The sequence below is a fragment of the Saccostrea echinata genome, unplaced genomic scaffold (genome assembly GCF_033153115.1).
Source record: "Saccostrea echinata isolate AGI-Se365-2 ecotype Australia unplaced genomic scaffold, CSIRO_AGI_Sech_v1 ptg000033l, whole genome shotgun sequence".
Taxonomy (NCBI): Eukaryota; Metazoa; Mollusca; class Bivalvia; order Ostreida; family Ostreidae; genus Saccostrea; species Saccostrea echinata.
In genome coordinates this window covers 4,310,431-4,338,150 of record NW_026889782.1, presented here as the reverse complement: position 1 = coordinate 4,338,150, position 27,720 = coordinate 4,310,431, and the positions used below count along the sequence as shown (strand labels likewise).

Sequence of the window (27,720 nt, the reverse complement as noted above, 5' to 3'; positions counted from 1 at the left end):
ATATTCAATTACAATATATAGCTACAAACATTTTATTAACCCCAACGAATAAATTTGATTGACAGCTCTGTTACGTAATACCGAACGCCGTATGCGCTTTCTGGGTGCGTTTCTGAAATCCGGGTTTACTATCAGCGTTCTCTCTAGGTGCGCTCCGTGCTCGCTCGGGGTCAGCCCTAGCGGACCCAAAGCGAATTCTGGGTTCGGTTGGGGTCCGGATTTCTGTTAGGTTGTTTCTGCTCGGTACTGAAGTTGCAACGTCAATTCCAGTACTAATAAAGAGAAACATTTTATTGTTTATATTTATAATTGTGTAAACATGTATAACGTAAAATAAAGAACGTGAATTATTGTATCATAGATATGTCAGTCACTGTTTGTTTCATTGATGGAACAGCCGCTGCTCAAGAAATCTATACAGGTGCATCGCTTGCGTTGGGGTGTTTACTGAATGATTAACACCAGTTTATATAAAAAGTAAAGGAGATAATTTTTGATGGATAAAAATTGATATGGTTTCTTGGTAATAAATCTACCATGAAAGCTGTGTATTTGCTAGTGATAAAACGCTGGATTTTCGGTTCTTCGCTTTATGATATTTATGTCGTAAATGTTTTAATGGATATCCGTTCAGAATTTTTAGTGACTTTATATTTTGTGTTATTTCATGACATTTTCTGTACTGAAACCATTGAGAGTAACCTATTCTTCAGTTGAAAGAAAAATGGTTGTCACTTCTTGCAATCATATGTAGTACATTAATAATAGGTTTGTACATATCTCCCTTTAATATTTCAATTATCCGGACAATAAATAGAGTAATTCTTTTTTTTTCTACAGCACAAGAGAGCTCAGGTAAGCTTTCTCTTGATGGATATCTCGTTTTCCTCAAACATTTCGTAATTAAATAAAATTTAACAGCAGTGATGATTTACTTGATACATGTATAAACGTTGTTGTATCTCGGTTAATTATTAAACAATGTTTGAAAGGGGTTACGAAGTAGTTTTTTATTGAATCGGAATATTAAGTATTTTATTACAATAAAAAGTGCAATTTTTAATAGTTTTTGCTCATTAAATTACATCTTTAAGGCAGCCTTCATATCATGATAAATACATGCATGGACGTAGCTTCCATTGTGGCAATGAGGCAACTGCCTCACTAAAATTTTCAGCACCACCCCTTCCCAGAATTAATAATACATTGCAGAAAATATTTAATTTGTTTTTAAAACTAATGGTACGAAAATATAAAAAAAAAACAGACAACAGACAGTTTCTGTTCACAATAAACTTCCCAGATTTGATGGATCCAAAGGACGCCGGATTCAATTAAAGTTTTAAATTAACAAAAAATGAATTGAATTGAGTATGAAATTATCTTCGAATGTGTTTCAATTTGAATAAACATTTTTATTTACTCTATTAAATGCTTTTGAAATACCTGCTGAAGTCTTCAATAACAAAACCGGTAAATTTACGAAATTTCTGTTCAGGACATTTCAAAAAACCCCACGTGTGTGTGGGAGGGGGGGGGTTCGCCCCCCTCAACTCCAGCCCCCACCAGGGCTCTGTCCTGGACCTGCTTTGGGCATAAGACAGCCCCCAGATCCCCGGCTGCAATCGTTTTGCCTCACTAGAATTTTAAGTCAAGCTACATCCCTGACATGTAAACAAATCATAATAATAATGGATATTATATAATATTAATTAAATGTTATTTAATTCCGAGCTTTGTTTTGTCATTTGCACTAAAAAGTACACAAAATAACTAGAAATGGAGGTCATTGCTTAAATAAATTGCATTTTTATGAATTTACTTTAACAGTAAACCTCTCTTCGTATCCAAGGAGAGCAGCTATATACGACCAAGACCAGGCAGACAAAGTCACCAGACCTGTAATTTCATTAAGTATTGAAGCTACCGGAGACAAGACTAAGACAATTGACAGAATACTTGAATCTTTTCGTACAGAGGGCTACGTCGTGGATTCTAAATTTACCTCTCCACCCTCACTTCCGCTTTATTTCTACGTTGGATATCAAGTGCTGCAGGAACATCATCTGCTGATGGAATGCGGCCCTGTAAGTGTTACTTTTATTCATTTAGCTGAAACAAAGCTCGTTGAAAAGCCTTTTGTTTTTGATTTGGGGTTAGACAGAAATTGTCTTAGGTGAAGGTCAGAACATATTCGTACGACATTAGCAATCTTGTACGAGGTATCAACTTCAAATGTTTCGGAAAAACAAGGAATTTTCATGGTTATTTTATTGTCACTGACTTGAAGTTGGTCAAAGCCGCGAGACACTACATTCTATAAGCCAATCTCCATCTGGGTGTTTCCGACTTGATAATTTTTTTTCCAGACCATACACTGGTCAAAACATTTTACCCTCCATAATCACAGTTTATTGCGTTCATCTCAATGGATTAAAGAATCATTGAAGTGTTTATGTCCAATTTGGATATAAAATATGTTTTACATCTTGTACTGGTCTTGGAAACTGTCTACTTCTTAGGGTTTCTGTGCTAAATTTAAAACTTCTTCAAGCCGTGGAGTATTTTGTCTGCATTGCGATTAAAATCAAGTAATTATTTTTTTTTCTTTTTGTCCAGCAAATTTATTTTTAAAAATAGGTCATTTTCAATCACCAAAATTATATATATGCCAGTACTGGTATTTTTCATGTACATACTTTTTTCTTATAAATCATTTTATGGTGTTTATGTCTCCTAACTTATTCGCTACTCAAGAGCTTGCTTTGAGTACGATCAATTTTTAAAGCGAGGCAGGCTACTCACTGGTAAGTTGATGTTACAGGGATTTCAACAGTCTCGTTTAAAGTCAACATTTCGTAAATTTTATGGTCGTTATAATGACCTTGTTAGCAAATACAATCTATCATTAGGTCGTATTTGGGCTGACATGTTTCATACCAATTGTTAGATCTTTGTTTTTGTACCAAATCGATTATGGGTAGTTCCGTCTACCCGATTAATACAATGGGCTCACGGTAGATGTGACCGGTCAACAGCGGATGCTTACTCTACCTAGGCACCTGGAATTTCCAGCGGTCCATGCTTTATGCCCTCTTTTACATACTGTAAACCAACTATTAGTCCGTTAAAAATCAATCCGCGACGATTAATTTTCGCGACCGAGGAGGCATTCTCTACAAATACAAAGCAAAAAAAAAAAGTTCGCAGTGATTAATATTCGCCAGTTAAAATGGGTCGCGAAATTCGTGGATAGTTCTCGCACGCGAATAAAAGTTGGTTTACAGTATCTAAATCGTTTGTGGATTTTTGTTTTTGTTTGTTTGTATGTTGTTTAACGTCCATTTTGACAATTTTTCACTCACATGGAGACGACACCACTTGACGGTGGACAGCTGCAAATTTTTACCTATACTCGGCACTTAGGGCCATTGAGCAGTGAGGGATCTTTTTCGTGTCAGTACCTACTGCGACACGGGACCTCGGTTTATACGGTCTCATCCGAAGGACCGGTCTCCACGTCCCACAGTGGGATTCGAACCCGCGACGTAAGGATCAACTCCTTACTCCGCGACTCTAGAGCAGACGCTCTAACCAACGCGCCACGCGGGCGACGTGGATTTTTGTTTTTTGTTTGTTTGTTTCTTGTTTAACGTCCCTCTCGAGAATTTTTCACTCATATGGAGACGACACCACTTGCCGGTGGAGAGCTGCAATTTTTTTACCTAAACTCGGCACTCAGGGCCATTGAGCAGTGAGGGATCTTTTTCGTGCCAACACCTACTGCGACACGGGACGTCGGTTTATACGGTCTCATCCGAAGGACCGGTCTCCACGTCCCACAGTGGGATTCGAACCCGCGACGTAAGGATCAACTCCTTACTCCGCGACTCTAGAGCAGACGCTCTAACCACTGCGCCACGCGGGCGACGTGGATTTTTGTTTTTTTGTTTGTTTGTTTCTTGTTTAACGTCCCTCTCGAGAATTCTTCACTCATATGGAGACGACACCACTTGCCGGTGGAGAGCTGTGGCCCGTTTTACAAAATAACTTACGACTAAGACCAAAAATTTAGTTGATTGTAAAAATTTTGCAAAATTAATGATTCTGTTTACAATTGCAAGGGTAAAAGTATCTTTCTCATACCTTTTAAAAAGATTAAAACCATTTTCTATTTAATGTAAATTAGAAAGTTATTAGCAGAATTAAATTTTGGTCTTAGTCGTAAGCTCTTTTGTAAAACGGGCCCCTGCAATTTTTTTACCTAAACTCGGCACTCAGGACCATTGAGCAGTGAGGGATCTTTTTCGTGCCAACACCTACTGCGACACGGGACGTCGGTTTATACGGTCTCATCCGAAGGACCGGTCTCCACGTCCCACAGTGGGATTCGAACCCGCGACGTAAGGATCAACTCCTTACTCCGCGACTCTAGAGCAGACGCTCTAACCAGTGCGCCACGCGGGCGACACGTGGATTTTTGAGATCAATCACTGTTCGTTATCTTTACCTTTTACTTTTTTCCTGAAAGATAATAGAACCTCAATCAAATCTTGTCACACATACTGTAATGTCTGATTCATTGTTTAATATACATTTAAGAACAGGTCCTCCATTATTTTAAAATTAAGGCTCATGGCGTTTATGACCGGTCGATATGATATGTTTAGGCCTCTTAGGCACCGATCCTACCACTGGAATTTCCCTGGGTCCGTGTTCATATATTATTATTACTTAAATTTTACATCGATCACTGTTCATCTTCACATTTTTCATTACAGATGTTGTTGCTTGAGGCTCTAAAATTCAATCGAACGGATTACGTTAAGGTACTCATGGATCATGGTGTAATTGTTAGACGGAAAGATATACCAACTCTTTACAGTACCGTAAGTTTTGTAATGATAATAGTTCTGCAATATTAATTTTCTTTATTCAGCTCTGGAATCAGTTATAGACAGTCATTTTTTTTTTCATTTATTTTTTTTATATATCTTAAGTACTTCCTTTGAAAGAAGACAATTATTCTTGGTCCTTGGTTTATTTGAGCGTTATAATGCGAAAATTACGCGTTTATTCGCAAAATGTTAAACGTTATAACGCGAAAAAATATTTTATTCCCCCGCTCCGAAGGAGAGGGGATATACTGTTTTACCCTTGTGTGTCTGTCTGTCCGTAACAAATTTTGATCGCAGTTTTCTCAGCAACTACTCATTGCAGATGCTTGAAATTTTAGCACACTCTCTGTTTAGGCATGCCATATAGTGGGATTCATTTTTGTACGAATCCATTGTCAACTTCCTGTTTATCCGTGTGTCTGTCCGTACCATACATAACAAATTTTGGTCGTAGTTTTCTCAGCAACTACACATCGCAGATGCTTGAAATTTTAGCACAATCTTCGTTAAGGCATGCCATATGGTGCGATTCATTTTTTAAAAATCCGATGTCAACTTCCTGTTTATCCGTGTGTCTGTCCGTACCATACATTACAAATTTTGGTCGCAGACTTCTCAGCAGTGTGCTAAAATTTCAAGCATCAGCGATGAGTAATTGCTGAGAAAACTGCAACCAAAATTTGTTACGGACGGACAGACAGACAGACACACAAGGGTAAAACAATATATCTCCCTCTCCTTCGGAGCAGGGGTATAACAGTTTTTTTTTCTTGTGGAAAAAACTAAACCAACCAAAATGTTTTAGTGCTCTGTAGAAGAAAACGTCTACAGCAACCTTTTTCTTCCTTTACAAACCGTAAAAGTTAACCCTAAGAAATGCTTACTTCAAGTTCAATTTTTTTTTAGACTATACTTTGTACCAACCATCCTAAAGCAATCGAGGAATGTGATTGTTTGGGAATGATGTGGCTGATGAAGGTAAGTCGAGGACTTTTTATATACTCGTATCTAATATGTCTGTAGTGGAGAGAAATAAGCGTTATTTTACATGTTATCTAACATTTTTACGCCATCTTTAATTTGTTATTGTTTAAGGAAAAAGATGTAATCTCAATTCATAAGCTCAAATAATTTCAGTCAATAAACAGAAAGAAAACTGACAAATGCTTTAACAAGAAGAAGGTGAAGAAGGCAATTAAGGCTCCAAAGACCATTTGCAGAGAACTACTCGATTACAAGAGTATGTAATAGATAAGTTGATTTCATATTGCAAATACATGTGCTTTCTTTTTCATTGTTACTTGTATACCAAACTGATCTATTGCTTAAAAAGATTTTTGTCTTTTTTATGTAAAACTGACCTTTTCAAACGGTGCAGTGTCTGTTCAAATATTTTTTTCTTATTACTTGTTATAGAAACGGCTTCTTCTTATGAAACAAGAAATGTTTGAAAAACATATACGTCCCTCCAACCCCCAATGGCAATATTTGTATGGAAACAACTTTTAATATTTATAATAATTGTCTTGAATGACAGTAAAAAACAATTTGTAAGCATGTAATATTTTTTTCAGAAACGAAGAATGAGAAGAAAAAGAAGATGAAGAAAAAGAAGAAATCTAAAAAAGTAAAGCCAGAGACGAGCAGTGACGACGAAGAAAGTGACGAAGAAGATAATCAACCAGCCGAACTGGAAGATATACTTCTTTGGGCTTTATATGCCAATAGACCGGAGATTGCAGAAACAGTTTGGCTTAGAGGAGAACACCAACTTAGTATGTTATTTGATGAAAGTCAGTCGTTGACCTTTACCCAAAGCAAATTGCTACTACCGTGCATTCGCACTTTGTGATATGTTTGCGTTAATGGTCCTCCACACACACCCTGCATATGTTCTTATACTATTCAGCGTTACTTTTAATAAGCATTTCAACCCTTAAAAACTGTCCAAATTAAAATATATAGAATTTTTTGAAAATAAAAAAATTTAAAATATTTTTCTCATTGAATTTTGATAAGTAGCACAACAAATTTGTTTTTTCCTGGTATATGTTCACAAAACAACCACAAAAAAATGAATTTTATCAGTGAACGTATTATTTTAAAGAAATTGATTAAAGTCATAGAAATTAATTAAAACTCATTTTCTCTTCAAAACACGGAGAAAAAAAATTGGAAAGACACCTGATAGTATATAAAAAACATAAATGTATTAAGAAGTATCTGTCGAGACTGTAGCTCTACTGGTTTGTACTTATAACAAAGGAGGAGAAAAGGAGCACTTGAACTTGAAATTTTCTATGGCAATAATAAATTATAACATTTGTTTTACAGTACTCTCATTTTGTGGCAAGATGAATTGCAATCAAACTGAAACTGTAGAAGGGGTAGCCTTTTAAAAGAATTTTAGAAAAAATTCCGATTTTAGTTACCATGGCAACATCATTCATCAAAAAACAATTAAAAAAAACAATTAAGTATCTCAGCGTAGTCTATTTGCATGCCACGTTATAAAATCAAACCAAACGTAGGCGAAGTAATGCTATGAAAGTATATCAAAGAAATTTCAATTTTTTTGTGACCATGGCAACACTTCACCAAAATCAAGAGGTGGATATACAGAAATATGTATTTCAGTGTAATCTACTTATGTGCCAAGTTAGATTGAATTCAGACCAAAACTGTACGAGGAGTACCGTTTTGAAGGTATTTCACAGAAATTTCTATTTTTAGAAACCATGCCAATACTGTTCTTTGAAATCAAAACCGATAAACAGAATTATGTATTTTAGTGTAGTCTATTTATGTGCCAAGTTATACTGTAATCAGACCAAAACTGTAGGAGGAGTGGCATTTTGATTGATTGTTTTGTTGTTTAACGTCCCTCTCGAGAATTTTTCACTCATATGGAAACGCCACCACTTGCCGGTGGAGGGCTACAAATTCTGACCTATACTCGGCACTTACGGCCATTGAGCAGTGAGGGATCTTTTTCGTGCCAGCACCTACTGCGACACGGGACCTCGGTTTATACGGTCTCATGCGAAGGACCGGTCTCCACGTCCCACAGTGGGATACGAACCAGCGACGTAAGGATCAACTCCTTACTTCGCGACTCTAGAGCAGACGCTCTAACCAACGCGCCACGCGGGTTATTCAAAATTAAATGATACAATTTCTTAATTGACATGTATTGTGAAACCTCTTATACAATGTTATGGATATTGTGCTTCAGTTGCTCTTATTTCATTTCCGCCAAGGATAAAAGGAGTAAATAAACACATTTTATTGATAAATTGATTGGGGGGGGGGGGGGTCACAGGTTCACAGGTACTTGGGTCTTGATTTATAAATATGTATGTACCTTATTGATATGTAAAAAATGTACTTTACCTTTTTTACATATCAATAAGGTACCCAGTACATACATATTTATATACCAAGACTCAAGTACCTGTGTAAAAATTAGCTGTTTAACGCCCTATGAATAGGCCGAGTATTTGATACAAAAGACTGTATTCAGGAAAAAAAAACTGAAATGTAATGATTAAAGCACAACATTTTACAGCTTTAATTATATTTGAAAAATACCTTATTCATTAATTTTCTCTTTTCATGTAAGCAAAGTTTATTACGAAGTACAAATTGTACTTCGGGTTCGTTGCCACGATCCTGTCAGAAAGAAAAATACAAATTTTACCGATAAATTTATTAGAAAAACCTACTACATTTATGTAATAGTCTTTCGATATATAAATATATTCACAACTTATAGTGTTATCAATGATTTACTATTCTTTCAATGATCATTCACACAAAAGTTTTTTTTTAATGTTCATGCAGCTACAATCGCCTCGTTTTTCTTTTTAACATCGGGCTCGATGCTATATGATGTTCTATAAGCTTCCGTCAATATTAAGATTGCCGAATGACGAAAATAATTTGCACATTTCCCTTTTTAATCGGTTATCACAACTTATTTCTTTTATATCATTTAAATCAAATTTTGATTGAATAATAAAGTGATGACCTTTTATGAAATAAATAAACGATTGCTTGTTGTCAGTTTCATTAAAAACTGCCAGTAACTTAAATCCGCCAACCGGAAACGCCACCGTACTCACGTTTTTGCTATTTCATGGCTGTTTATAGAAAATAAAAGTAGATTTTTTATAAGTATAGATATCACTGAGGCAAATTATTGATGTGTTTACTTCCTTCATTTTTTTTTTATTTATTTATTTTTGGGCATGCACCTGTTTATATTTTGCGATTCCCTATACGGACATGTCCATGTTACATTTTTTTTGCGTTCTTAACTATTCGACAAGTCTATTTATCTTTTTACAAAAGGGGTGACACAGCCATTTCGCGCCATATGTAACGAGTAAAGTATCTTTGCGTCTTTTTCTTGGATTGTTCTATTGAAAAAGTGTGATAACCCTAACAAAAAAATACTATAGTAAACTATAGTTAACTATAGTTTACTATAGTTAACTATAGTAAATCAAAGTTCCAAAGTTTTAACTATAGTAAATCAAAGTTCCAAAGTTTTCACTATAGTAAATCAAAGTTCCAAAGTTTTAACTATAGTAAATCAAAGTTCCAAAGTTTTTACTATAGTAAATCAAAGTTCCAAAGTTTTAACTATAGTAAATCAAAGTTCCAAAGTTTTTACTATAGTAAATCAAAGTTCCAAAGTTTTTACTATAATTAATTAAAGTTTCAATGTTTTTCTTATACTTCATCAAAGTTTCAAAGTTTTTTCATTAGTTTAACAACTTATTTACTTTTATTATTTTTTTATTATTATTTAGACGTTTTAGGGGAGGGGGTGGATATGGGGTTGGTTGGGGCTGGTTTTTGTTGTACATCTTTATCTAAATATACAAAGTAGTTAATTCAAATGCAATATTTACATTTATAATTAAAAAAAATACATGTTGACTGAAGTTGATGAAGCAGATATTTTGATTCTTAATGACACAAATTTTTTATAATATATTATTTTTCCCCATAAACAAAACTTACGTTACATCTGCATAACATTAAAATTAAAAACATTAAAATAAATATTGCTTACTAATCGGCGCAAGCGACAACCTTTACATTGAAATTCATATCTTGCACATTATTCTTTTAGGGGAGGGGTCGGGTTTTTAAAATGTTCTCTAAAGCTTTTATGAATCTAAAACTTGAATTATCATAAAATGTAAAGAATGGGAATCAAAAACATAATTCCACGGGATTTATCGTACTTAAGGACAGACGATACGTTCCTCAATAATATATAATTTTTTCTAAGATTTTATCATTGAAGTATTGCTACTTTAACATGTTTACTCGCAAAAAAATTGAGGTACCTTACCAGGCATTTGTGCAAGATACCAAAGGATGCTTTTCCTATAAAATCCTTTTGGAAAAAACTTAATTAGTCAATAACACATCTTTAGGTGTTTCATTTTTAAAAAGACAATTAGAAACCAGTTTAGAAATCAGAAGGTAATCAAAATTTTGAATATTTTCCACATAATTCGAAGGTCTATAAAACGGACATTTGGGGAACGTATCGTCTGACCTTAATCAAAGTTTCAAAGTTTTTACTATAGTAAATCAAAGTTCTAAAGTTTTCACTATAGTAAATCAAAGTTCCAAAGTTTTTACTATAGTAAATCAAAGTTCCAAAGTTTTAACTATAGTAAATCAAAGTTCCAAAGTTTTTACTATAGTAAATCAAAGTTCCAAAGTTTTCACTATAGTAAATCAAAGTTCCAAAGTTTTTACTATAGTAAATCAAAGTTCCAAAGTTTTTACTTTGGTACTATAGTTAACTATAGTAAACTATAGTTAACTATAGTTTACTATAGTATTTTTTTGTTAGGGAACTTACATGGAAACCATTAAAGTTTGTTTTCTTTAACTTCATTCTTAAGGTTCAGATTTTGAAATACAAATTTTATCTTTATTTTTGATCACATCATAACTCGAATGGGAAGCTTAACAATATTCAATCAATCGATCAACTTTAGTCTTCAGGCATATATTTACGATAATTTCAATAGATTCCACATAAAGAAGGGAAATTGTATGCATTTTTTTTACATTATAATAATAATCTTTTGTCAACATTTGGTTAACTCAGACCTGTTTACTCTTACGATTTGCCCATTAAGACTTTTACTCAGTGTGCATCCGATATGCCCATGAGCATAGATTTTCAAAGAAATAACACAGTTCTACTAAATTATAGATAGAACACCACCCCCATCCCCGAGACACACCAGAAGCACTGACCACAAGTTTTAAAAATTTGGAAAGAAAAACCTTTATTCATCATAACTATCCACTTTGCGTTGTAAATATTTGGTTGAAAAAATTAATAAAAGAAGACAGATTAAAAATATTCTTGGATCCCCAGTGTAAACATGAGGAAGGGGTCATGTTAACAAGCACCTGTGTGAATATATAGTTAGGTTACATTTTACAAGTTGATAGTTCAGTGTGAAGTTTTCAAAAAAATTGAAAAAAAAAATAATTACAGTGACTGGTTTGGTTTGCTACGAAGCATTACGGAAATTGTCGGAGGAAGCCAGTGACGTAAAGGAGCAAAATTTTTCAAAGACATTGCTGGATCATGCTCAGTAAGATTATTTATTGTACATGTATTCTTCCATTTTGATTTGTATATGCAGTTACGTTTTTATTATCTACCACAAAGAAGAGTTGCATTGATATCTTTTTTTAAATACCTTTACATTAAAAAAAGGGGGGGGGGGGCAATTTTTGTAGATTGCCTTAATTTTACAGGTTCGAGGGGAGGTAATTTCGTGTATTCTCTTACACCTTCATCGGAAATAGAACGTGTAATCCTAATTTATTAATTTTTGAAGTTAAGTAGTTCGTTGATGAGAGGTGCCACGAAATTTCCGAAAATCGAGCCACCACAAAATATAATTATTCCACAGTATTTCTTTCATTTGGAATACTTTTTTAGGTACTTTATAAATGTTTTCAATAACTGAAAAAAAATATTTTGCAACATGTTTCAAAATTATATTCAAGTAAAATTAAATTTTCCATTTTAAAGCACATTTATTGGGTTGACAAAAGACAGTTGTTAAAGGATATCCAGTTCTTAGTCATGAAGGAGAAAATTTTCTCTGATTTAGGAATAAAGCTTGAAATTGAACTTGAAATTTGAAAATTTTTGTGCAGTAATTTTTATTTCATGCACCTCGGTATGATTAAAGGCTCTTAAGGTAGTCCGATCCTCGGGTTCTGAAAATCAGGAGTTGAGTAATCGAACATGCTTGCGAATATATATCTAAATTTACCCATCGAGTTCCAGATAATGAAGTTTGACTTGCATTGAAAAAAGCATTTTTTTTCAAATGCCTAGATACCTTTATTTTTTTCCCTAAAAATATATTTGTTGATTATTTTCTTTGTTTCTATTCTTTTACGGTTTTAGCCCTGTAAACAATGTGGTTGAACAAATGTTATTTCTTAGATTTTTTATTTGCAAAAACTTTTTAAATTCCTTTTAGACTCTCAATGCTTAAAAAAAGCACCGATGACCTGATTCTCGTTAACTTTTCTACTGCAAACTTGCATGAACATTTTTGTATTCACCCAAACTACCTATAAATTTTGTATTTTTAGACTGTTTTACACCAGAACTTTAGCGCTTCTTGACTGCATGTATGAAACCGATTCCAGTAAGACGTTAGACCTTCTTGACGACTCTGTTGACATCTGGGGAATAAAAAGTAATCCACTGACTTTTGCATATGAAAATTTCATGTACGAGTTCGTGGCCAAACCTGCCAGTCAGAAACACCTGAACAAAACTTGGTACAGAGGTCAAGCGCCACATTTTATCCCTTGTATAAAGGTATTTGTTTAACAGCATGCAGCAACTTTGGCCCTCCTCTTTTAAGGATGATTAATCATATTAATTCTGGTAATGTCATTGATATACTGTGGAGTTTATGTTTCGAATAAAATGTGCTTTCATGCAATTTAGAATAAAATATACAACCTATCCTTAAGTCAAATGCTGACTTTTTTTCATAATAATTGTTAGGCCATTATTTAAACACTAATTGTCTACGGATTTTTTCGTATTTCCCGATCATGACAAGGAGCACACGGCGGGAGTGACCGGTCGGCAGGGGATGCTCACGCCTCCATGGCACCTGATCCCACCTTTGATGTTATTGGAGGCTCCTGTTTGCTCGGCTCCTGATTTGTATTGTCTAAATGTACTTTGAGCTTGAATACTGCTTGTTATCTCCATATTTCATATACATTTAAATTATATACGGTACCAATTTTTACATAATATAATTATATATCCCTACATTCTTCACTATATATGCAAACTACTCCATTTATATTTTTCCAAATGTCGTTAATGACCTGTCATATCCAACAAACATGACCGTGACTCATAGCACATTTATGAAAAACCTAACAAGAAAGATTAATGATAAATTTGATAACTTCAACTTCTCTATTGTCAACTTCCCTTATCTAAGCAATATACCATCATCACTTGCATATAGAGTTTATGTGTCCCAGTTGATTCGATACGCAATACCACACTCTGCTTGCGAACAATTTCTGAAACAAGGCAAGCTATTGACAAATAAGTTGAGAAACAAGGATATCAACAACATTGTAAAAAGCAACATATCGCAAATTCTATGGTCGATACAGTGACCTTTTCAGCAAAGACAATCTATTGTTAAGTCATAAGTTGATGTTTTTCGCAGAAATCGTTAAAACCTTATATTCACACTAAATTGTCTATATTTTTTCCGTTTTCCTGATCATGACAAGGAGCAGACGGCGGGTGTAACCGGTTGATATGGGATGCTTGGCACCTACTTCCACTTCTGTTATTTAGAGAACATGTTTGCTCTGCTCACAATTTTTATTGTTTCAATGAACTTTTAAGCTTGATAACTGTTGGTATTCTTCTTATTTCATTGTGTTTTCTTTATTTCATCAGTCCATATGCCAAAAACCATGCAATGTTGGCAATGTTTTGAGATCACCGCTGGCAAAATATATCTTTAATTATGTAAGTATAACAACATTGTGAATTTCTATCAGAAAAATATTTAGTCCGGTATGGTTATTATAATGATATAAAATTTTCGCCGCCTTTCTTTGAATATTTTTGTTCAAAATGTTACTCCTCATATATTTCTTTTTAATTATCTTGACAGTGCTTCCATTATTATCACATATAGTAAGTTTGGTTTAGTTTAGCAATTATATAGATAATAGAAGTAGTCATCACTAAATTACAATACGTAAATGTCACAAACATGTATTATAGGGTCAAATTTTCGAGGTCGGGGGAGGGGGGGGGGAGGTGCAAGTTCAGTGGAACTTCATGTCGTGGTTTTAATACAGCCATTTTACTACCTCAAAGAAATTTAATATTTTTTGTAAATATGAATTCGCAATTCTTTTCAAAGCACGTAAAATACCAAAATTTCTCCTCCAATTCTATCTGCCCAATTACAACATTTTTTTAAAAAATGCAATGTATCAATTATATCAGTTTCATTCTGATCTCTTTAAACTTTAAATGCGGATGTGAAAACAGTAACAGACCTGTTTACACATATTGTTGTCTCTTCATATTTTTAAAAAAAATTTTTTATTTATTTAGATTTGTCAGTGAGTTTTGCCAGTAAGATTTCACTTTCCATCGATTTTATCTACATTACTGGAGAACAACTACATTTCTTAATGTTTATATAGGGTAAATGTTTATAAAGGGTAAACGTCTCTAAGTTGGTCCGACAGGCAAGAGCATGTTCCTATTTCTAAAATGAGTTAAACTACAGACAAATAGGTTGGTCATTAAGGCTATTTTCATTTTCGATCACGTTAAAAACATCAAGCAGATTCTATGGTTGATGCATTGACCATTTTTGAAAATGCAATATGTAGTTAAGTGGAATGCTGACTAACATCTCCTACATAAATTGCTTGGTCATTATTTCATATTTTTCATTCTGAATTAACTCTGTTATCTCCCTTTACCGATCATGACAAAGGGCACTTGGGGTCGTGTCCGGTAGACAAGGCAATCTTAAGATTCAAGAGGTGAAAGCAGCATTCGATATTTTTTTTTGTTTCATGTACACCTGTTGTAAATTCAACTTCTTTGACCTTTCAAATATTTCTACATAAAAGACACATTTTGTTTCTTTTTAGGTTCTGTTTTTGACAATGCTGGTCAGCTATAGTGCCTTTGTGTCTACCAGTATTAGTACTAGATATTATACAAGGGTCCTAGCAAGAGCATTTGAGTATTACGTGTACTTCTGGGGATTCGGTGATCTGTTGGAGGAACTGTTCACCTGCTTTGTAAGTAATCTGATTTCAATAAGACTAAGGAAGAGGGGGATTGAGTTCACGTCAGAGCCACGTGAATTATTTCCGAAAGAAAAAAAAAATTGGCAAAAGGGATCGACATTCTTTAGCAAAAGATTATTGATTTTTTTTAATTGTATTTTTTCAGGGAATTTTCCACGACACTGGTATTGACGGAAAATCCTATCGCAGTAATTGGACGATATTTTGGAGATACTTAAACAATTTTTGGAATATAGTAGATCTTCTGTCTTATGCACTGTTGATTACGGCTCTGTTTGTACGACACATGCATCCTTCTGAAACGTTTACAGTGGCTCGTAGGATGTTTTCTTTGTCGTTACTTATTATGTATCTACGCTTTCTGGAAGCATTTTTGATGGTTAGGACATTGGGTCCTACGCTTATTATGATCAAGGAAATGGTAAACTGTTTATAATACTAGGTTAACTTGGCAACAAAAAATGAAAAAAAAATAACATTGCTAAAACTAAGAATGTTTAACAGGAAGGACCATCATAAAGGACTCTAAAATTTTGCATAGTTTAAAAACAAAATTTCAAAAAAGCTTTAAAAACATAAGAAAGATAAATTCATCTTTAAATGATCCTTACTTAGAAATTGCTACTATCTATCAAGATAAGTTTAGGGCATGTAAGCCTTATCTCACCTCTGATGTTCCTGTTCTCAGTATGTATTTTATCAATGGACTTTTGAGGTTATCCTCATAGCTTATTTCTAAACTTCGGAGAACATGAATGAATCACATCATGGTCATTTGTATCTGATGAAATTTGGAAATACAATTTCTTAAACAAGATGTGTTTGTGAAACACTGATGCCCCCGTATGGCAGCTTGTGGCGAAGGTGAAAGTTTCTCAAATGCAAGTCAAAGTCCATCTTGTCACTAGTGATACACATAATCCTGAAATGTGAAAGCCCTAGAACCGAACGTTAAAATGTTATGGCTAAGGTCAATTTTTTGTAAAAGTAGGTCAAAAAACTTCAAGATCAAGGTCAACGCCAAAATCGTTGGTGTCCAAAGGAAGGTCTTGTCACAAGGAATATACATGTGAAGTATAAAACCCTAACACAAATTGTTCAAACGTTATGGCCAAGGTTAAAGTTTTTTCATCAGTAGGTCAAACACCAAGGTCAAGGTCAAAGGGTCAAAGTTATTGGTGTCCAAAAAAGGTCTTGTCACAAGGTATACACATGTGAAGTATGAAATTCCTAGCACTAACTGTTCAAAAGTTATGGCAAAAGTTAGGTTTTTCAAAATTAAAGTAGGTCAAACTCCAAGGTCAAAAGGTCAAAGTTGTTGGTATCCTTAGGAAGGTCTTGTCACAAGGAATATACATGTGAAGTTTGAAAGCCACAAATTGTTCAAAAGTTATTGCCAAGGTTAAAATTTTTTCAACAGTAGGTCAAACTCCAATTTCAAGGTCAAAGGGTCAAAGTTATTGGTGTCCAAAGAAAGGTCTTGTCACAAGGAATACACGTGTGAAGTTTGAAAGCCCAAGTACCAACTGTTCAAAAGTTATGGCCAAGGTTAAAGTCTTATAAAATTTTGCAAAAGTGGGTCAAACTCCAAGGTCAAATATGATGGTACCCAACGAAAGGTCTTTTCACAAGGAATACACATGTGAAATATTAAAGTCATAGCTCCAACCAATCAAAAGTTATGGGTAAGGTTAAAGTTAAATATCATTATAAAAGTATAAACTGTCCAGCATAAAATGCTTTCCATACGAGTATCTTAGCCAATCGCTTTTTTCTGCCTTACTTTGAACCAACATAATCTTAAATAATAATTTATCTTTCAAATTAATTTCCATTAATTGCAAAGAAATCGTTCGAAACACATATATCTGTTACATGTATTTTAATTTGTTTAGCTCAAGGACCTTTTTGCATTCATCATTCTGCTCGCCGTGGTGATCTTTGGTGTTGGTTTCTACTACCACGCTAATCTATGGCCAGATCATGTATTTTTCTGGGAAGGAAGATGGACAGACTGGAGAATCTGGAAAGTTATTTATTATCCTTATTGGCAGCTCTACGGAGAAACATTCAACGACTTCCTGCAAGGTATCTCTTAAATAAGCGTTGAATAATTCTTAAAATTTTCTTTTAAAAGTTTTTCCCGTAATATGGTTTTCATTTTCATTTGTAAATTCTCATACTGTATAAATATAAATGGAAGATTGTTTCTCCATGCTCTTTCGTATCGAAAAAAAAAATTATCGTACCTAGAGTATTCTCTTGCATATCGAATCAACTATTTTATAAGAGAGTTGGTAATGGTATATTGTTAGAAAGTTGACGATATGAAAGTTGAAGTCATCACGTTTATCATAAAATTTGGTTGTAAGTTCACCGCTGACATCCTCTAGTAAATATCGAAATATGAAACAGATGTGGAAGACTGTATCTTTAATTTCAAGGTCACTGGGATATATCTCGTCGACATAGATAAAAGGAACTAATGTTAATTGTCTTAAATTGATAAGATATTTTCTATATAACTAAATGTAAAAATCAAGGCAAGTGTTTAGGCCTATATAAATCCTCATTTACCGCTTTAATCCGACTTGCAAAAAAGTGTTAAAAAATTTTCAGACATCCAAATTTTTTTGTTTAGTCAGATTTAAGCGATCCAAAAGCATTTTTGTATGTGGTTCTTGTGTATCAGTTTTGGAATAAATTCTGCTTGATATGTATACACAAATAGATCTGCTTATAATTGGACGCAAGAGGACGTCCGACAGATTGTTGGAAGACGTGATCTCGATAAAATTTATTTTTATTTATTTATTTATTTTTAACCAGACACTTAGCATCTTTCTAGTATCAACTAAAGAGTATTTGTTAGAGTCAGGAATTTTAAATAAACAATGTTGCAAATGAACAATGAGAAGAAAAGTAAATTTAGGCCAAAAATAAAATTACCCCCCCCCCCCCCCGCCCCCCAATGAAACCATTAACCAGGTTTCTCAGACACCGCCGCATCAGGTCAAAAACATTATTGACATATTGAAAAGAGAAATAACTTAATTTTCTATTTCTCCAAGTTATAAAAGGAAATTGTGTTATTCCCCTTTTCACAAATGCTCATGAATATAGACGTTTAATAGATAAACACTATATTTCTTGTTAATACATTATTTTTGAACAGATGTTTGGAATAACATTATCTAAAGTTGAATACATATTATAATTAATTAAGAAAACGAAAAAAATGGTATTATCATTTGTTGAACGATTGACATAAAAAAATATAACACCTGCTTAATACAAAAAAAAAATCTGTCTGCCGCATTGAACTTTGAAATAGTATTATTTTTTTCCATTGAAAAGGCAATTGTCTTTTATCTCAAAAAACCTGGGGCCCGTTTAACAAAAGAACTTACGACCAAGACCATAAACTTGATTTGATTTTAAAACTTTGCAAAATTAATAATTCTGTTTAAAATTACTAAAGTAAAAGTATCTTTCTACATACATTTTATAAAGATTAAAACCATTTTCTATTTAATGTAAATTTAAAAGTTACTAACAGATTTAAATTTTAGTCTTAGTCGTTCTTTTAAAAAACGGTCCCTTGGTCTTTAATTTACCATAAGAAATGATTGTATAATGTTAGAAAGTAAACATTTTTTAAAGTTTATGATTATAACTGAAACTATCATATTTAAAACATTACGTGAATATCATTCTTTTTAAACTTCAATGCTACTTCGAAATGATGACATCGAAAACAACACCTTACATAAAACAATATATTCCCATGCCCCTAATAATTTGACCCGTGACCTTTTAGCTTGTGACTTTAAATTAGGGTCATAAACTTTTTAAGATTGATTGATTGATTGTATGTTGTTTTACTCCCATTCGAGAATTTTTCACTCATATAGAGACGTCACCATGCTGGTGAAGGGCTTCAAATTTAGACCTTTAGTCGGCACTCAGGGCCATTGAGCAGTGAGGGTTCTTTAACGTGCCAACGCCTACGTGACACGGGGCCTCGGTTTTTAAAGTCTCATCCAAAGGACCCGCAATTTTCACTTCAAAGTGCCGAGCGCTTGGCAAAGGAACAGTTGCTACCTTATCGACTTATCGATAAGTCGATATTTTTATCGACTTAGGTCAGTCCCGGCCATGATTCGAACACACGGCCATCCGATCGAGGAGCGAGCGCTCTACCGACTGAGCTGCCGTGACGGTTACTTTTAAAGAAAAACAAAGTTGGACGTGTCTGAAGTAAATTGTTTTAAAGCTATTAAACGGTCTTTTGACTTTCAACTTTAAAATTAATAGAGGTCACGTAATTCATTAGAACATCCAACATACCGAGTGCGATTTCTGTCAAACAAATGTATGTTAAGATATTTGGTAGCAAATATCTTATAAAATCGCAAATAAAAGATCGTACTTCATCTAGAAAATCAATCGTTTGAAGCAAAAATGAATAAACAATCTTCAAAGTTAATTTTGTCCATAGTTCGTTTGTTTGTTTTTTAAACATATACATGTATACAGCATAACATCTTATTCTGTGCAGTATAATCTAACAAAAATAAACATCATAACTGGTTCTAAATCTTGTGTAGTTAGACACTTGATCTTTAGCCATGCGACGAAAAAGTATATTATTTTGAGGGAATCCAGTGTTCCAAGGTTTCATTTCAAGAAAAAGGTTGTTTGGCACGATTGGTCGGCCAACGGGTCCTTATTATTATTATTACCTTTTATAAATAAAAAGGGGTAGCATGCATGAAAAGTGAAAGTTCTTTCTAATGAGATATTTAAGTACTTATCAAGTACAGTATCTTTTTTGATTCAATAAGGAAATACAGGACCCTGTGCAGATGAATGTACAGCAAATGAGACCATTTGGTCGGATGCCTCGGAAGACAGGTGTCCTCGGGAAGATTGGACAGTAGGAGCCGTGTCAGCTCTCTACATGCTCTTCTCCAATCTCTTGCTTGTTAACCTGGTTATTGCTATGTTCAGGTAACTGGTTTGCAATGAACGACAAATCAACAGAGGTTAAGTTAACATTTAATTGAAAATTAAAATAAACCATCCTTATATATTTAGACATAAATACCCTGTACATTCTAATTTAATCATAATTATGCCGTCGAGGAAGGGAGGGCATATTAGTTTGCTGCTGTCAGTCTGCCGGTCTGTCTGTCGGTCGGTCCAGCAACAGTTTTCGTTCATTTTCTTCGCAGAGGTTAAAACTACTGAAATGAAATTTCGTACACAGATTTATCATAAGAATATCTAGGTTAAATTCTGTTTTGGAAATGATCGAGCAATTTTTGACAGAGTTATGCCCCTTGGACATACTGAAATGAACTTTAATATATAGATTTATCATAAGAATATCTATGTCAAATTCGGTTCTGGGTACGATCGAGCAAATCCTATAATGTATGTCCAGACAAGGGGGGGGGGGGGGGGTCATAAGTGTTTCACAAACATCTCTTGTTTTATTAGTCCCCTACCGGTGAAACTGGAGGGGGCTATAGGTTTCCTCTGAGTCTGTCCGTCCGTCTGTCTGTCCCTCTGTCTGTCCCTCTGTCTGTCTCTCAGTCTGTCCCACTTGGTTTTCCGCACTTTTTTTTCTAAACGCTTGCAGATATTGAGGTGATTTTTGGTATGTGAGTGAATCTCGATGAGTTACAGATCAAGTTTGCATTTCGTTCCCCTTCAATGATTTTTGACGGATTTACGACCTTTTCAATTTTTCAGGGTTTTCCGAAATTTTTTTCTAAACGCTTGCAGATATTGAGCTGATTTTTGGTTTGTGACTTTCTCGATGAGTTACAGATAAAGTTCGCATTTCGTTCCGCTTCATTGATTTTTGACGGAATTATGGCTTTTTCAATTTTTAACGGGAACCAGATTACACTAGCTGGTCGTGGACTAGTATTGCTAATGCAATACTCGCAGAATGCTTGTTCAAATTTATTTTTTCAACTGTTCCAGTAATAAGACATTTAACGAAGAATTTTAATCACGGTGGATTTTCTTTAAACAGTTCTACATATGAGAGAGTAACAGCTAATGCTGAGAACCTTTGGCGATTTGAACGTTACACCGTGATCATGAATTACAAATATCGAGTTCCTTCACCAGTTAATCTAGTATGGACATTCTACAGAATATATCGGGTTATCACCTTTTGTACCTGTGGCAAAGCGTTTCGTTCTTGTTGTTGTGGATGCTGTAAGGAAGACGAAGATGGTAAGTGGACCAGTACCTGTTGTTTATAGAATGCATTATAGATTTACCGGTAATAAAATGAATTCATGTCGAGACGGTGTCAGTACACAAGTACAAGCCGGAAAGTTGTGGCGTGTCGATTTGTTTGTTTCTATAACATGCCGTTGAGAATTATTTCACTCATATTAAATTTAGATCATGGTCATCATTCAAAAGGCCTATAAATTTATAGTCAGAAATTGTACACACGATGAACTTTTTTGACCTAATGGTTATCCGGAAAAATTAATTCTTAGTATGATGGAACAATTTCAAATCTACGTATTTAGCTTTTCCTTAAGCATCGTCTTTTCAAGACCAGTGGTTCTTAATGATTTTTTGAGACACCACTGCACTGTTATTTTCCTTGATTGTCTCTGTCAAAAAAAGGGGGTGACATTTTATTTATATAATTTTTAATTCCCTTTCCTTAAGGGGATTACCTGTCAATTCTACTTAAAATGTTTCTTGAAAAGAGGTCGAAAATGCGGAAACATTACAGAATAAGGTTTGATCAGAAAAGATGACTGGACATTTTAAGCTCAAGTGAGCTAATAAGTATTTCAGCTTTTCAGCATATTGAAAGATTTTTAAAAAGATATATATCTTTTTTGATCTTTGACAGGAAGTCCAGTTACTTAATTTTTACCGTATTCCAAATTAGAATCCTGTATTAAAATGTATATGAAAGGTAGAATTCTATATGATTTTGAAAAAAAGTATACTGTTATAAATGACTTTTTGTTTCATTCTATTTCAGAGAAAACAAAAGAGGAAATCCGGAAAAAATTCCAACGTATAATGGCGCACAGGGTGTGTGACAAACTTAATTTGACAAAATAATAAATAATGAAACAGAATCCCTACATTAAAATTTGCTGTGAGTGAATATTGTCTGCTGAAAACACTCGTGATAATACTGGTTTGTTTATATATTGTGTTTATTCGTTTTGGAGTGATTACAATATTTCACACTGTCAGTCATAACATTTATTTTGTTACATTATGTACATTTCAAACTGTAATTTTGTTAATTTTAAGGAAATCAGTTTGAAAAATTAGCGAGTTGAACTGGATGACAGTAGAGTTCTTTTTTGTACTTTTCTTTTAGAGGAAACGGTTTCAAAAGCTGCAGTTGCCTCAGTAATTCATTTTCTACACTATAAAAACTATATCATGATAAACTAGTGCTAATTGTAACGGGAACCGTTACAGATGTTCCCCAAACGGCTCCCCAATCCCTTATAATGCCCCATTCCCTACAAGCTTCAATAAATTGAACAATACTTTTGTAATATAGATGGACATTTTATTTTTAAGAGTATTTCATTGGAAAACTACTCCGATATAGCCATATGGGTATTAGCCAATCAAATTTCAGCGCATGTGCTTGCACATGTTTTCTACATTTTTCACATTAATTTTCTTATAGTGTCTCACAATACATACATTTGTGTTAAATATTAAAGAATCTCATTGAAAAATAAGAGAGATGTAACCCTTTAAGTATTAGCCAATCAGAATTCAGCATACGCGCATGTATGGCCTTGCATTCAGTTTTGATAGTATCATAATGTAGGAGCTCTACGTGCCTATCCATGTCGTAAATTTCATCCTGTTTTGTTGAAAACCAAGGGAGTTATAGACATTTAAAGTTTCAACCAATCAGATTGCAGCACACCTGCATGCGCGTGTTTTCAAGAAATTTGCTATATAACATGTTTTAGCACCTTATAATATATACTTATATTCTAAATTTCAAAGTATTTTGTCAAAAAACAAGGAAATAATTGAGATTTTTGTATCAACCAATCAGAGAAGAGCGAACGTGCATGCGCGTGAGTTCACGCTAATTTGACCATGTTATCTTGTCTAGACTACTAATATATCTTTAGAGTTTGAGTTTCAAAGCAATTCATCAAGAAATGTAAAAGTTACGGCTTCATCAAGTATATCAGTCATTTCACTCATTGCACGCGCGCGCACGTGCATGCATGTGCGCGCAAAATGACCTTCGTTCCGAACACCTACACAACATGCCTATTAACCTTAAAAAGGTTTCATGTCAATTGGATGAGTGGTTCTATGAGAACACTCCCGGACAAAAAAGTGCCGGAGAAGAAAGTAGAAAAAAAGAATAATAATAATAACTAGACTCTTGTTGCCATGGCAACAAAAAAGTCTTCCGTTCTTCTAAATCTGTAAGAATTTGTTTTTTTTTCTGTGGAAAAAACATACATATCATATTTACTGTGAAAGAAAAAAATAACTGGAAAAAAGTCCTTTCAGTACTTATTGTACTTTGATTTTCATTATCAATCTTGTATAATACATTTGGATAAACGTATATCATTAGCAATTTAAAAAAAAATTGTTTGCAATCATTTCTAAGACAAACAAACAGACGAACGAACACCGTACTATCATAAACTTCATTGTATGTATATTTTGGCATAATTGTGATGGTGTTATAAAAAATATAATGAATTAAGTTAGTATCACACTAAACGTAAAGTCACTGAGTTTTGTAAAGTTATAATATCAAGATTTGACAGCATACCTATAAGACAGATTATTCAATTACAGTAATTCTTCAGCAATCGATTGATTGATTGATTGATTATACGTATGTTGTTTAACGTCCCTCTCCAGAATTTTTCACTCACAGGAGACGCCGGTGGAGACTGCAAATTTTTGTCCTATACTTTGGCACTTATCGCAATTGAGCAGTGGGAAATCTTTTTTATGCCAGCATCTTGTGCGACAAGGGACCTCGATTTATACGATCTCATCCAAAGGACCGGTCTCCACGTCCCACAATCGAAGTTCATAATACCGAGATACTTTATTTTTTATTTTATTCTATTTTTTCACAAGTTTGTTGCATCAGAGATACTTAAAGATCATATTTCAAGATCATTTCGAACTCAGGCTATTTTATTGCAGTGCATACAGCGTCAAGTGATTTTGATTGACAGGTCAACACACGTGCACTTCGTGTGATACTTTTTAAGCAGAAAAATATACAGGATGTGACCAACACTGACTATGAAATCAGAAAACATTTAATAAAGAATGGGTGTTACCGATATAGAACTAATGTTTGGTCTATGTAAATGGATAGGAGGATCGGGATTAAGAGGGAATCTCTCTCTCTCTCTCTTTCTCTCTCTCTCAGACGTAAATTGAACATTTCATAATGACAAATCTCCATTATAGAATATGAAATTCTGTATACATGTAAATGGTAATTATATTCACATGTTCCAGATTTAAATCTAAAACGAATATATAATTCAAATGCCTAGCTGCACGAACGTCTCCAAATATTAATCAAGACGGGGGGGGGGGGGCTTCAAAGGAATTAGATAGTTTTATGTATTATGAATTATAAGGAAAAGTACGGACGTCAGTTGCATGTACATAATTATATATCATTGCATAAAATTGTGTTCATTCAGGTATACTTATCCCACATATCAAGAGACCTGTGCAATTTTTTTTATCATGTTTTTTTTTTTTCAAAAGAAACATATAGCGTACCATTATTTCACACAGAATCGCGTTTTCACATATTTTTTTTTAACTCTTTGAGTGTTTCACAAGAATCCAAGAATCGTCTTTTCACACCTTTTATAATTCCTTGGGTATATAGAGCATAGATCATGTGTCATAAATAATTTAACTTTTTATCAAATATACATGTAATAACAAAATCTAATCTATACATTGATTTTCTTTCTTTTAAGTGGCAGATATCAATTTATTTATAAAGGCTTTAAAACAGTACTGTATTACAATTTTCTATCGCTCAATTCCTTTTTGGGTGTATGTAATATTTTTTAATATCGAAAATAAGACTCGGAAATCGGGATAATTTCGCATTCAAATCATAGAGAATAATAAATCGTCTACATTGTAGAAGGCTTATAACTATCGTATTCTGAACTTACTATACGAGATAGATAAAATTGCATGCCTGTCAATCACTATAAATGTATATTCAGTGCTTATAATATATTTACTTGAATTAGCTACCTAGCATATATATTAATTTTTTTTTAGATACAGACCCTAAAACGTGCTACTACACCTCAGAAACGAACCGTACCGTTCCGTGCAAGAAGCGTACCGTACCGTGCAAGAAGCGTACCGTACCGTACACAAAGCGAACCGTACCGTACACAAAACGAACCGTACCGTGCAAGAAGCGTACCGTACCGTGCACAAAGCGAACCGTACCGTACACAAAACGAACCGTTCCGTGCAAGAAGCGTACCGTACCGTACACAAAGCGTACCGTACCGTTCATGAATAATTTTTGAAATAATTATGCAAGCCACGCCCCGAAAGCATTCCGAATCTTGCAATGACCAAGTATAGAAGGTAATTTTCTTTTATTTCTTTCGACGCAGCGCACGTTAAAGAAGGACGGAAAATAACCCTGGAGATTCAAAATATTATTATTAAGTACAACGCATCTGGACTTACATCTGTTAATATAAGGAATCTACTCAAAACTAGTTACGACTTCAAAACAACTCGACAGAGTGTGAGGCGATTCCTTATTCGCTATGCATGATCGGGTTGTGCTTGACTAACTTTTTTTCCATATTAAATGCAGCATCGTAGTATTTTCGTGTACAATTTATAATAAATTAAAGAGAATTAAATACTTCATCGTTTATTTCTATAGCTTTTATCTACCATATTCTTGTCTCTATGAACGTTCTCGGAAACTAAGACATATTGAAAAATGTATTTATTTAGGATTCTGTGCTATTATCCAAAACCAAGCCCTTAAAATTATTTTTTATTCATGAAATAAAAAAAAAAAATTACGAACTAAATTATCAACTTGAAAGCGGACATGTTAAAATGTAAACGCCTCTCAATCACTAGAAAAAATAAATAAAAGCGATGTAAATATAAATAATATGTGTTGGTTTACTCTTCTGACCAACTCAAGATGTTATCGCCCATATAACATACTGTCAAAAAGTTCGAACGCCACATTTTCCCATGGAATTTTCAGTTAAACACACGTAATCAAAAAAAAAAAAAAAAAAAAAAAAAAAAAAAAAAAAATCTGGATATATGTCAGAATTAATTTTTATTTAAAGCATTTTCCCATTTCATTTGCTTTATTCGCCGAAATCTGCAGGTAAAATATGTTACCTGGAATTTACACATTAAGCCCAGTTTAATCTTTAAAAAAAATGCTTAGTCCATGCATGCGTGTTCACCCAAGTTTTTTTTTTTAAGAAACACTGTACATATCTTGCCATGGTCTCGTTATCTAGACTGACGTCTTTCGTTATTAACTCTAAAACATTTGAAAATTTCGATCAAGTATTGTCATCACACGTGCACAGGTAAAAACTTGAGCTGTATATATTGAACCGTATCTAATCCCGTTAGTCCAGATATGCCTACATTCACACGTGTATCAACAGTATGCTGTCTTAAACAGTAAGTCTACAACAATGAACTAGTTTTAATCAGCAAATTTAAACAGAATTTCATGTGCAGTCAGCTTTTCTTCTAGATCTTCAATAAAAAAAAAGTTTGAGTTTGACAAGGAAACAAAAGGGGGGGGGGGGGTAGCACCCGGCATGGGCAAATTATTCATTTTCAAAGTTTTTGAGGACATGCATGGCTGCATATTATTTATTTTCAAGGTAATTAAAAACGGACTATTTATTTCTAACATTTTGACATTATTTATTTCGGAAAACTGTCTTTGCAGTCAATATATATTATATACATTTATACATTGTTAGATGGAATTGTAGCTTTCTTAACCGTTTTCTTGATTGTAACTTCCTTCAAAAAGCGTTTTTACACATCGATGGAAAATTTATGTAATAAGGAAAACAATTACGCGCACAAAAAATAAAGTAATATTTTTTACTAATTGTGTGCATTTCTACCGGTTACTTTTCAATGTATTTTTCCTAGTGAGCCAAACACCTAAGAAAGCTATGTAAAAAAAATTATAATTCCTTGCAAATAAAAATAAAAACTTATTTTTTATTGTTTGTTTGATCATTCGGTGAAGAGAATTTGTTTGTTTGTTTGTTTGTTTTTCTAATGAAGAAACAGTGACAAGAACGTAAAAAGAATGGTAGACGAAATGATATAAAAT

The 27,720-nt window shown here is 33.7% G+C and overlaps 1 protein-coding gene across 1 annotated transcript in view; it reads left to right on the top strand.

Annotated features, from left to right (window-relative positions):
* The window catches only part of LOC133198035 (uncharacterized), a 30,697-nt gene extending 7,978 nt beyond the window's left edge, over positions 1-22,719 (top strand). Inside the window, exons 7-18 of the mRNA XM_061334190.1 lie at positions 1,831-2,087; positions 5,805-5,876; positions 6,036-6,138; positions 11,440-11,539; positions 12,561-12,792; positions 15,138-15,290; positions 15,445-15,720; positions 17,195-17,387; positions 20,156-20,312; positions 21,349-21,554; positions 22,333-22,385; positions 22,684-22,719. Of these exons, the coding sequence (XP_061190174.1) occupies positions 1,831-2,087; positions 5,805-5,876; positions 6,036-6,138; positions 11,440-11,539; positions 12,561-12,792; positions 15,138-15,290; positions 15,445-15,720; positions 17,195-17,387; positions 20,156-20,312; positions 21,349-21,554; positions 22,333-22,385; positions 22,684-22,719 (1,838 nt within the window). The remainder of the gene's footprint in view (positions 1-1,830; positions 2,088-5,804; positions 5,877-6,035; positions 6,139-11,439; positions 11,540-12,560; positions 12,793-15,137; positions 15,291-15,444; positions 15,721-17,194; positions 17,388-20,155; positions 20,313-21,348; positions 21,555-22,332; positions 22,386-22,683) is intronic.
* Positions 22,720-27,720: the final 5,001 nt, after the last annotated feature.